The 11,647-nt window shown below is 33.6% G+C and overlaps 1 protein-coding gene across 2 annotated transcripts; it reads left to right on the plus strand.

Moving 5' to 3' along the window:
- Positions 1 to 71: 71 nt before the first annotated feature.
- On the plus strand, positions 72 to 11,442 carry LOC128237390 (putative protein 2). Of its 2 annotated transcripts, none has more exons than XM_052952888.1 (5): positions 72 to 222; positions 4,919 to 5,052; positions 5,682 to 5,775; positions 6,000 to 6,131; positions 8,751 to 11,442. In XM_052952888.1, exons 1-5 carry the CDS (start codon positions 136 to 138, stop codon positions 8,919 to 8,921), a joined length of 618 nt encoding a protein of 205 aa, XP_052808848.1. In that variant the 5' UTR covers positions 72 to 135; the 3' UTR covers positions 8,922 to 11,442. The 2 variants fall into 2 exon arrangements, with proteins under 2 accessions (XP_052808848.1, XP_052808851.1); XM_052952891.1 differs by having other exon boundaries at positions 6,000 to 6,119.
- The last annotated feature ends 205 nt before the right edge of the window (positions 11,443 to 11,647 follow it).

Raw genomic sequence — 11,647 nt, forward strand, 5'->3', positions numbered from 1 at the left:
GGAATAACTAGACCTTTTTGTACAAATCCCTTTTTACCGTTTTGTCTAGATTTCTCAGGATAGGGCAGCGGTTTATGAACTGTCATAAGTTATGAAGATCTAAATAAAGTCAATAAGTTGTTTTCTCTAACCGTAATGATGGCATCACTTACTTTTATGGGCAGTCATTCATGTTTTGTATCAGCCTGCATTTTACTTTCTGTACTCATATCACAATGCGAGGTAAATTTTACGATTTCCTGTAATTTTATTGGTGAAAATATCTGGGTGGGGTAACATGTATTTATTTTATTTTTTAGAGTTAGGGTGACTTGTACCTTGGACCAATTATCTTACTCCCAGCTTGTACTAAACTTGGTGTTATAGTTACATTTATGTTAACGGTAAGGGTTAGTTTTAGGGCATCAAATTGTTACGGACCAAGGGTACATAGAATTACCGGAATCTCCCTAACTACCAAAAGCCACCGGAATCTACCGGAATCCCCTGAGAAATAACTTAAATTTAAAACTTAATATTGTTTTAGTTTATATAAGTGTTTGGAGGTGTTTTAATTATTTACTACCCATTATATATCATTATGAGCGTATGTACGTACATACTATCTGAAAGGGTACGGGGATTCCGGTAGTTTTCATGTCAGTATACAACGACTATAATGAGTATAAGTCTGTATTTAAGGAATATGGATAAGGATTCCGGTAGTTTACCGCTGATTATGTTTTGACCAAGCTACCGGAATCCCCTGTGAATTAGTAAAATAACTAAATTTCAATACTATTTCAAGTATTTTAATGCTTGAATATAGAATGAAGTAAGAGTTTTAATCTAAAAGTGACAAGGATTCCGGTAGTTTACCGCTGATTATGTTTTGACCAAGCTACCGGAATCCCCTGTGAATTACTAAAATAACTAAATTTCAATACTATTTCAAGTATGTTAATGCTTGAATATAGAATGAAGTAAGAGTTTTAATCTAAAAGTGACAAGGATTCCGGTAGTTTACCGCTGATTATGTTATGACCAAACTACCGGAATCCCCTGTGAATTACTAAAATTAGTAAAATAACTAAATTTCAATACTGTTTCAAGTATGTTAATGCTTGAATATAGAATGAAGTAAGAGTTTTGATCTGAAAGTGACAAGGATTCCGGTAGTTTACCGCTGATTATGTTCTGACAAAACTACCGGAATCCCCTGTGAATTACTAAAATTATTAAAATAACTAAATTTCAATACTATTTCAAGTATGTTAATGCTTGAATATAGAATGAAGTAAGAGTTTTAATCTGAAAGTGACAAGGATTCCGGTAGTTTACCGCTGATTATGTTCTGACAAAACTACCGGAATCCCCTGTGAATTACTAAAATTATTAAAATAACTAAATTTCAATACTATTTCAAGTATGTTAATGCTTGAATATAGAATGAAGTAAGAGTTTTAATCTAAAAGTGACAAGGATTCCGGTAGTTTACCGCTAATTATGTTATGACCAAACTACCGGAATCCCCTGTGAATTACTAAAATTATTAAAATAACTAAATTTCAATACTATTTCAAGTATGTTAATGCTTGAATATAGAATGAAGTAAGAGTTTTAATCTAAAAGTGACAAGGATTCCGGTAGTTTACCGCTGATTATGTTATGACCAAGCTACCGGAATCCCCTGTGAATTACTAAAATAACTGAATTTCAATACTATTTCAAGTATGTTAATGCTTGAATATAGAATGAAGTAAGAGTTTTAATCTAAAAGTGACAAGGATTCCGGTAGTTTACCGCTGATTATGTTATGACCAAACTACCGGAATCCCCTGTGGAGCGGCCAGACCCCAAACTCCTGCAGGCACTCAGGGCTTTCCAGCCCCACCTGGTCGTCATTATCCTAGGGGGGGAAACGACGTATCGGCAACATCATCTCCAAGACAGATCGCCGGAGATGTTCTACATCTAAGGGATGTACTCCTGGACGCGGGCGTACAAGAAGTGTACCTCTGTGGCATCACAGAACGCGGTACCTTCCCGAGGAGCGTGGACTTAACCCACCGGAGTTTCAACGCCCAGAGGAAAAAGATCAACGAAATCTTTAATGACAGCGGCAGCTATTTGTGTATGAAAAATATAAGATTCCCTAAACATTATTTAAAAGATTTAGTTCATCTTGATGAGACAGGGTTGAAAAAACTATTTTTCCTCATTCGCGTGGTTATGTTTTGAATTAAATGTGACTTGTTCTTATTGTTTACGAGAAATAAATTTTCATTTATATCGGTGAATTTGTTTTCCCCATTCAACATAAATAACATTATAAAGGATCAAGAAACAGATTCTGTCCGACATCCATCTATGTATTATTGGTACTCTATTGTCACGTGTTAGCGGTCTTCCCTTCCAGCTACAGTAACATCATTCATATTGAAAAAAGAAATATATAGATAGAACACGACACAAATATACAACAAAATATCATTTTCAAAAACGTAATTCAAATACTCCTATTGTATTCTACGTTAAATCTGAAAAAGAAAACAGTATTGAAATTTAGTCATTCTGTCTCACAGGGGATTCCGGTTGGGGATTTGGTCAAATCGTTATAATCGACAATCCGACCTGCAAACTACCGGAATCCTTGTCACTTTCTTTATATGGAAATATGATTATAAAGGTGTACCTCGTAGAACATTACATATATTAAAGCTTAAAAATACCCCAAACAACATTTACGTAATGTTTAATTAGATTTGGGTACCAAAAATATTTCAGTAAAGTTTAATTATTATTTCTCAGGGGATTCCGGTAGCTTGGTCAAATCGTTATAATTGGCAATCCGACCTGCAAACTACCGGAATCCTTGTCACTTTCTGTATATGGAAATATGATTATAAAGGTGTACCTCGTAGAACATTACATATATTAAAGCTTAAAAATACCCCAAACAACATTTACGTAATGTTTAATTAGATTTGGGTACCAAAAATATTTCAGTAAAGTTTAATTATTATTTCTCAGGGGATTCCGGTAGCTTGGTCAAATCGTTATAATTGGCAATCCGACCTGCAAACTACCGGAATCCTTGTCACTTTCTGTATATGGAAATATGATTATAAAGGTGTACCTCGTAGAACATTACATATATTAAAGCTTAAAAATACCCCAAACAACATTTACGTAATGTTTAATTAGATTTGGATACCAAAAACATTTCAGTAAAGTTTAATTATTATTTCTCAGGGGATTCCGGTAGCTTGGTCAAATCGTTATAATTGGCAATCCGACCTGCAAACTACCGGAATCCTTGTCACTTTCTGTATATGGAAATATGATTATAAAGGTGTACCTCGTAGAACATTACATATATTAAAGCTTAAAAATACCCCTAACAACATTTACGTATAGTTTAATTAGATTTTGGTACCAAAAACATTTCAGTAAAGTTTAATTATTATTTCTCAGGGGATTCCGGTAGCTTGGTCAAATCGTTATAATTGGCAATCCGACCTGCAAACTACCGGAACCCTTGTCACTTTCTGTATATGGAAATATGATTATAAAGGTATACCTCTTAGTACATAACATATATTAAAGATTAAAAACACCCCAAACAACATTTAAGTATAGTTTAATTATTATTTCTCAGGGGATTCCGGTAGCTTGGTCAAATCATTATAATCGGCAATCCGACCTGCAAACTACCGAAATCCTTGTCACTTTCTGTATATGGAAATATGATTATAAAGGTATACCTCTTAGTACATAACATATATTAAAGCTTAAAAACACCCCAAACAACATTTAGGTATAATTTAATCAGATTATGGTAGATTCCGGTGGATTCCGGTAATAAGGGGATTCCGGTAATTCTATGGACCGACGGACCAATTGCAAAATTGCTCCCTGGCCTAGGCTTTGCCAGCAAATATAGATAATTCAGCAATGAGCTTGAACCACCCCCCTCCCTCTTTAGATATGCTTTTAAGCAAAATTTAATGAGTAATCGGTTATCAATAGGATAGAATGCACTATGCATTAATCATTGTCCCTTTTTCGTACACATACCCTCAAATTAGTTGCAAGCTATTTGATACCCTGATTTGGTACTCAATGGGAAACACTATAAGTAAAAATTGGGTGTATTCCCCCTTCCCATCATCAGAGATAAAGATAACGTGCATAGTTGCGTATATATATATGCAATTATAAGTAATAAAAGACGCAATTATTCTAAAAATTGGCACATTACAAAAGGTACAATGAAAGGCAGAAATGCAAGTTGATAAAGATAATCATGTTGTGAATTAAAAATAAAAATTGGAAACTCAATTCGTCTAAATTTGGTGGACATATTTAACCTCAGTGAAAGATAGTCCGTTGTTTCCGTGCTTGTTTGATCATTTTCCAGAAGCAAATCAAAAATAAACGGATGCCTCAGAGTAATTGACTATCTATTAGTATAAAGGTATTTTATTTAGTATAAGTAAATACGATGCTTTATGATCAAAGGCATGCAGGCGGAATATAACAAGTTTTTTCTGCAAGATTTCCCAAAACAATGTCAAAAGAAAGAGGACAAAAAAATTCAGTCAAAACTCAATCAAACACGTTGACAAATTATTTGTATCCACCACAATCTGAGACAATAGTTTGGGAGATCTTAAATGAATTAATTATTAACAGGTTTTAAAAAGGGCAAGTTGCTGAAGAAAGGGACAGGGTGTAAATTGTGAAAATGGCACATTGTGTTAGGCTGTGGATAACTTGAATATTATAAAATTGACAAACGAACTTCTAGCGACTTTCTGAACAATCTGGCCACTGTAAGAAATGTGTTTAATGGAAGTGTTGTTACATTGACATTGTTTTGTGTTTTTGCTTAATAATGAATTATTTATCACACACTATTTTTGATTATTCACAGGGTGCCACCTCAACAAAGACAAGTTTTGAGGATGCTAGATGCAAGTGTGTGTGCCCGAAATTTCAGAAGGATGCTAACAGCACTGTAAATGAACGTACGGTCTTCATAAGTCCCAATGCTGACCCTAACAATTGGTATACATCTTTTTTATCCTTTATATAAGTTTTATTAACGGATATTAGGATAATATTCTATGGCATATTCTAGTTTTGGGTTTTGACTTGTGGGGCCGGAGGGAATGAAACGGGTGGTTTCCACTCAATAACTTTAGTAATAAAACTGTGTGCAGGGGTTTGTGGGGTGAAGTCATTGTTACTAAAATAGAAAAAAATATTTCTGCTTTATAACATTTATCATCCTTGATGGAGTAATGATGAAACTTTGTGTGGAGGAAGTGTATGTAAAGACCTAATTTGAGATTAATCTATTGCTTTCAGGGTCAAGGGCACTGCTACTTTAAAAAGAAAATGGTTTCTCCTCCGTATTTTAAGTGTTGATGGATAGTTATAAAATGTTAGAGTTTATGTAGCTTGGGATTGTATGATTGTTACTAAAATATAAAAACAACATTTCCATTCAGTAGCTCAAGTTCGATTTAGAATCATACATTAATGAAAAGTTTTGTTAAAGAAACTTATGTGAAGACATACCTTAGCTTTGCTTTTGGTCAATTGTGTCAAGGTCGCTGTAACTAAACACAAAAAGATGAATTTTGCATTGCACTTTTCATGTTTACAATTGTATATATTTATCTGTCTTTCAGCAACTGTGACTTTGTGGTCGGTGACAAGATTGACTCCAAGTTCTGTGCCATGTGCCAGTGTAAATATGAAAACAGAAATACAGCTACAATTAAGGTAAATGTTGCTTTATCATATCTGCGTATGTTTTTTGGAGATGCCTTAGTAAATTCCTGTAAAGAATTATATTTTAGAAATTGCATGTTGATCAAATAACAAGCGTGAACAGAGTCATCACTGTTTTGCCTCATTAAGGTACTCATTTGTACAATGTAGTTCTTTGATATGATATATATCATCATGGTTGTTCTTATCCAGTCCAAACCCTTCAACATTTACAGGTAGTTGTGATCATAATCATCTGCGTAACTTCGCTGTTACTGATCTACATGCTGTTCCTCCTGTGCCTGGACCCACTGATTGCCCACCGCCCCACCGCATACCAACAACACATGGACGAGGTCGTTAATTTGGTAACTTCGCTTACAGGCCGTGGATGCCTCACTTTCTCTAACACCCAGGCTTGCTACAAACAAATACCGATTATAGAGTTTTTATTGGCTCATGCTTGTTTAATTCTAATTGTGTCAAAGTTTAATGTCCTTGGAGTTGTTTGTGGTCATGAATGTGACCTTATTTGAAGGTCATGCATATAAAATGTCCCCACTCCCTACATTAAGATTTACATGTATCTAAATACATGATCAATTTAAATAAATTGAGAAATTCAAGAGGATAAACAAGTTTGTAGCCTGCTTGTCGATGTTGTGATATGTATAATCAAGGTTTCTGTTTTAATGCTTTTTATCTCTGATTAAACCATTTAACTAGAATGAACAAGACATCTGCTAGATTGTCTTTAAAGCTGCACTCTCACAGATTGAACATTTTGACAACTTCATTATTTTTTGTCTTGGAACGAGCCAATTTTTGCGAAAATCCATGGAAACCAGTTAAATAAGACTGCTGACAAAAAGTTAGATCGCAGATTTTTATATTCAAGTTCAAAAGTTGATGTTTTATACATTTTTCTTAAATTGTTAGTAACGGTTTAAGCCATTAAACATTAATTTTCGAATGGAAATATAAAAATCTACGATCTGTTTTTTTGTCAGCAATCTTATATCATTGGTTTGCAGATATTTATGCAAAAATTTGCTCTTTCCAAGACAAAATGAAAAAGTTGTAAAAACGGTATATCAGTGAGAGTGCAGCTTTAAATACACTAAATAGGAGCAGAAAAGTACACATGTAATGTAGTATTATGCAGTACATTACACAGGAGCATTAGTACGATACATGTACATGTACAAATACTGCTTATACATGTACAAATCTAGTACAATGTCATTCCAGAAACCTTGGTTAGTCATCTGCATGTTGTGGGGCACTAGTTGATCATTATATTAGTTACAGTTTATTGCCGTAATCAGAGCACGCATTTAATTTTTAACTACCCTGTGAAATATCCTATTGCATACTTTAGTATGGTAGAAGTTTTTACTTTTTAAGTAGAAATTAACCAAATACAGAGAAAAGAAATTCAAACAGGTATTTAGGAATTTGCATTCGTCTTGCCAGAAATTGAAAAAGATACTAACAAGCTGCTTGATATAACAACGTGGAATATCACATTTGTTACTCAATCTAAATATCATTTGTGCCTGTTGCGTACATTTTTTTTTGCACTTTACATCTGGCAAGTCAACCTTGATCTATAATGTATGTTGGTATTATAATGCAAAGCATGGACAACAAAAAAATCACATTGTCCAGCATATTCCCATGTTGTTCAACATCCTTGTTCTGCCATTCATAATCCATTCTTACAGTGAAGAGATCTGAGCGCAAATTGTCGGAAAAGAATGACTTGAAACAAGTTTGCACATAAACAAGTTTGCACATATTTATGTTATACAACAAGTTACAGGGTGTCATGCACACGAATCCAATCTCTAAGCCTGTGTGCAACTGATCCTATCATAGGATAAAGTCCATAAAACATAAAAATAAAGACATTCAAACTATCGTATTTTTATCGTCTCTAAACTGTTGATAGGATCCATTTAAGAGAAGTTTGAAAAAAAAAATGATGTTCAGGCCCGCGCCTTTAAGCCTAGCAGAATGCTACGCCACTGAATCGCATGTGGTATTTACAGAAGCATGTTTGCAGTTGATTAGAATAACATCACATGGGAGAAGTCAAACTAAACCTGTTTCTTATATATTGTTAGCATGACCTGAACTGACCTAAACCCATGTACTCTGCATTAACTTTGAGGCATTCAGTCATTGATTATATTTTTAATATCAGTGAAACTTAGACCTATTTTGGTTAACCTTTATTCCATAAGTGAAATCACTTGTGTACAGTCTCATGCTTCTTGTAGAAAACAAAAAGATTGACTCTTGTTCAACATGCTTAAAAATATATAGTGCATATGTCATTATGGCATATTTTCCATTATAGATATTTTTTAAAAGATATTTCAGAACTGAAGATGTAAATGCAAATAACAAATAAAGTTCTCTGAAAGTGCGGTTATTGCAAGTATCATTCATTGTTTTTAGAATAAAAATATAAAATAAAATAATAAAAAAATGTTTAAAATCAGAAATGGAATGGCACACAGTTTGAATGTTTTGACAACTTTTTTTTATTTTCTGTCTTGGAACGAGCCAATTTTTGCGAAAATGCATGGAAACCAGTTACTTAAGATTGCTGACGAAAAATAGATTTTTATATAATTTAAGTTAAAAAAATTAATGTTTTATGGGTTTTTTTTCTTAAACTGTTAGTAACTGTGTAAGCCATGAAACATTAGTTTTCAAATTAAAATATGAAAATCTGCGATCCGATCTTTGTCAGCAATCTTTTATCATTGGTTTAAAGATATTTACGCTAAAATTTGCTCTATCCCAGACAAAAAATAAAAAAAAGTTGTCAAAACGGTATATCAGTGAGAGTGCAGCTTTAAAGTACGTACTACAGGCTGACCAGTTATGCAGACATCTTGGTTTGAGATCACAGGATAAAAATAAGATAAAAATGATTTGTTTAAAAAACCAAACACTTGAATTATTTATGACAGGATGACCAGTCAGTAACCCAGGTGCCGCAGTTTGAAAGCGCGGGAACAAGGCCAAGACTCGGACGCCAGAAATCTGTCATGAACTACGTCTCTGACGAACAGCGGCGCTGGAAATCAACCGTTCAGGAACAGAGGAAGAACATTTATGATAAACACACAATGCTGAACTAGTTTATTAATTAGTTTATTGGTAAATGTTTGTATGTATAGATATGTATGGTACATGTAGATGATCATGATGTTATACATGAGTTGATTACTGAGTTGAGGAAAAATATGTTTTATAGATAAACACATACCACACAATTCCCAACTAATAATGAACAAGTTGATTTTAAAAGTACATGTATGTAGATGATCTTGATCCTGTTGTAAGCTGATTATGGAATAGAGGAATACTCTGTTAAATATACAAATACACACTTCATTTTTTGCTAATCATAATGCACTAGACAATTGTAACCACGGCCCCCGCCAAGTCGGGGGGTATATCGGTGAATTGGGCAGTGTTTTTACCTTCCAGGTGTCGGGTGAATGAGGTGGTTTTGTCTTCGTGCAAAATATAGCGGGGAATGGCCTTACATAGGGTCCCTGGGGTGCGGGGGTATTTGGTAGGGATTTTACCATCATTTCATCCCCGCAGGGCGGAGATTTTACCCAGAGTTGGCTGGACCGAAAGTCAAAGTCCCCGCTATTCCCTGGACCTGGGAGAGCCGTGGTTACAATCGACTGGTGCATAATGACTTAAGTCCATTAATTAAACTGGAGATTAATTATTATCATCCTGTTTGCCCTTCTTACAGTCTCCACTCCCCTACCCCACTCAATGTTTGTTATTTGACAATAATTAAATTCAGCCTTGGAGAAAATTATAGTTATGAAAGTCATGGAAACAGCACCAAAATTGAATAACAAATTAAATAATTTCAAAGCATATTCTACTCTTAGTTTGTGTTTTGTATAAATAATTGTTTTAATTTTATTTGTTTGCATGTTACTTCAAATCTTCTTTGTATATTGAATTATTTTATTTATACTGGTTTGCACATGGTGCATATGTTCAGAACTGTAGGAAACTACATTGAAATTGAATTGATTATGTGTGTAGCTGTTCCTAGGGAAACCATTTCTTTTCTTTAATATGATTTCTCTTTCCTCTCTTTTTTTATCCATGATTTTGTTGGTAGGCAACTATTGATAATTTACATTCAACCTTACATCTGGAGTCTGCAGAAATGTATTTCCATCATTTAAGGGCTGTATTTTATTTGATACATTCATTCATTATCACCTAGAAAAAGTAGAATCTTGTATTTTTTATATTATTAGATGATACTGATAGTCATATTTGAACAGCATTGGTAACATAAACATAGAAACAGTGATTATATTGTTTCTATAAAATCTGCACATAGGCTTAAATTACCAGAAGTAATTGATGTCTTAAATATTAAAATGTAGCTAAAACAAAGCTAAACTTTTCTGTTTAAGAAAAATATGTTTTCTTGAAAAATATTAAAAGTGTCTGTGATATAATCTTCAACTGGTAATGGAGGAAAGACCGTGTGCATCTGAAAGATTTACAAAAAATGCAGTTATTTTATGTTCTGCTATGATATTTCTCTTTTTATTTTTCCCCGTTTTCATAGTTTTATATTCACAAATCAGAACTGCTTACCTGGCAGGAAGAAAAACAAAATACCATTATAGAAATCATAAATCTCTTTATAAAACAAATGCCCTTCATAGCAGATTTCACCAATGAAAATCATAATGAAAGCATATACCGGGTACATTATCAAGTCCATTAATTTAGAACATGTAACTTCTCACCATATGATATATTTCTAAACTCATAGCATTGGTATTGAAATCATACCTCTGCTGAATCAAGATTAAGGTCAATTTATTTTTGTTTTTTATTCATTTTGAAGTTTGAAAACCTGCCTGTCTGATGGTGATAAACATACCTATATTCAATTTGGCATGGCCTAGCTAACAACATCTTTGGCATCCTTCTGTATGAAGTACATGTATGAAGAGTGGCAGTGTTTCATCTGCCCCAATCCTTGATTGTCTGCGGAATTATTTAAGTTTTGAGATAGTTACGATGATTGAATATTATGTGTCAAAATACAGAAATTTTAACTGTCAGACCGCACTTGAACTAAATGTATCACTAGTATGCGCAGCCTACAAAAGGCTCAACTACAAATGGCAATGCCGGGATGGGATTTCAATGGCTTCTTCAACCATGTTTGATCACCGACTGTTCTGGTATAGGGAGTCATTGTTGCAAAATTGCGGTATAAATGTGCTTTGTTTGTTTGATTGAAAAGCATGTTTATTTGCAAACAGTAGTAGTTTAAAGGTACTAATAAATGTGATTATAATAGATAATATAACTAGCAAGTGCAATAAGTTGTATGTTGTATGTGTTCTATTGTCAAGTGTGTTTAGGTCATGTTCACCTGTAGAACTGCAAATATCTGTGACTTGTCACTAGAGTCACTAGATATCAATGAAAAGGTTCTTGAAGTAAATGTACATACGTTATTTTCCATTCAGATTTGTATTAATGAACAACAAGGTCTTATTTGTATGATAATAAATAACATTCCATGGGATATGCTCCTTGTTGTTGAACTGTACTGTTGTTTTCTGTTTATATATATGGATTATATAGTATTTCTTTTTTAACATATATTTAAATGCATTTAATTGAATTAGAACTAACTTTAAAATGTTCTTTATTTGTTTTACCCCACCAAACAAAATTTGAGAGGGTATATTGGAGTTAGCATGTCGGTTAGTTGGTCGGTCAGTGTTGTTCAATGATAACTCGTGAAAGAGTTGACGGATTTTGTTGCACATGTTTAACACCATAAAATACAGGG

Source organism: Mya arenaria, chromosome 6, assembly GCF_026914265.1.
Source record: "Mya arenaria isolate MELC-2E11 chromosome 6, ASM2691426v1".
NCBI classification, from domain to species: domain Eukaryota; kingdom Metazoa; phylum Mollusca; class Bivalvia; order Myida; family Myidae; genus Mya; species Mya arenaria.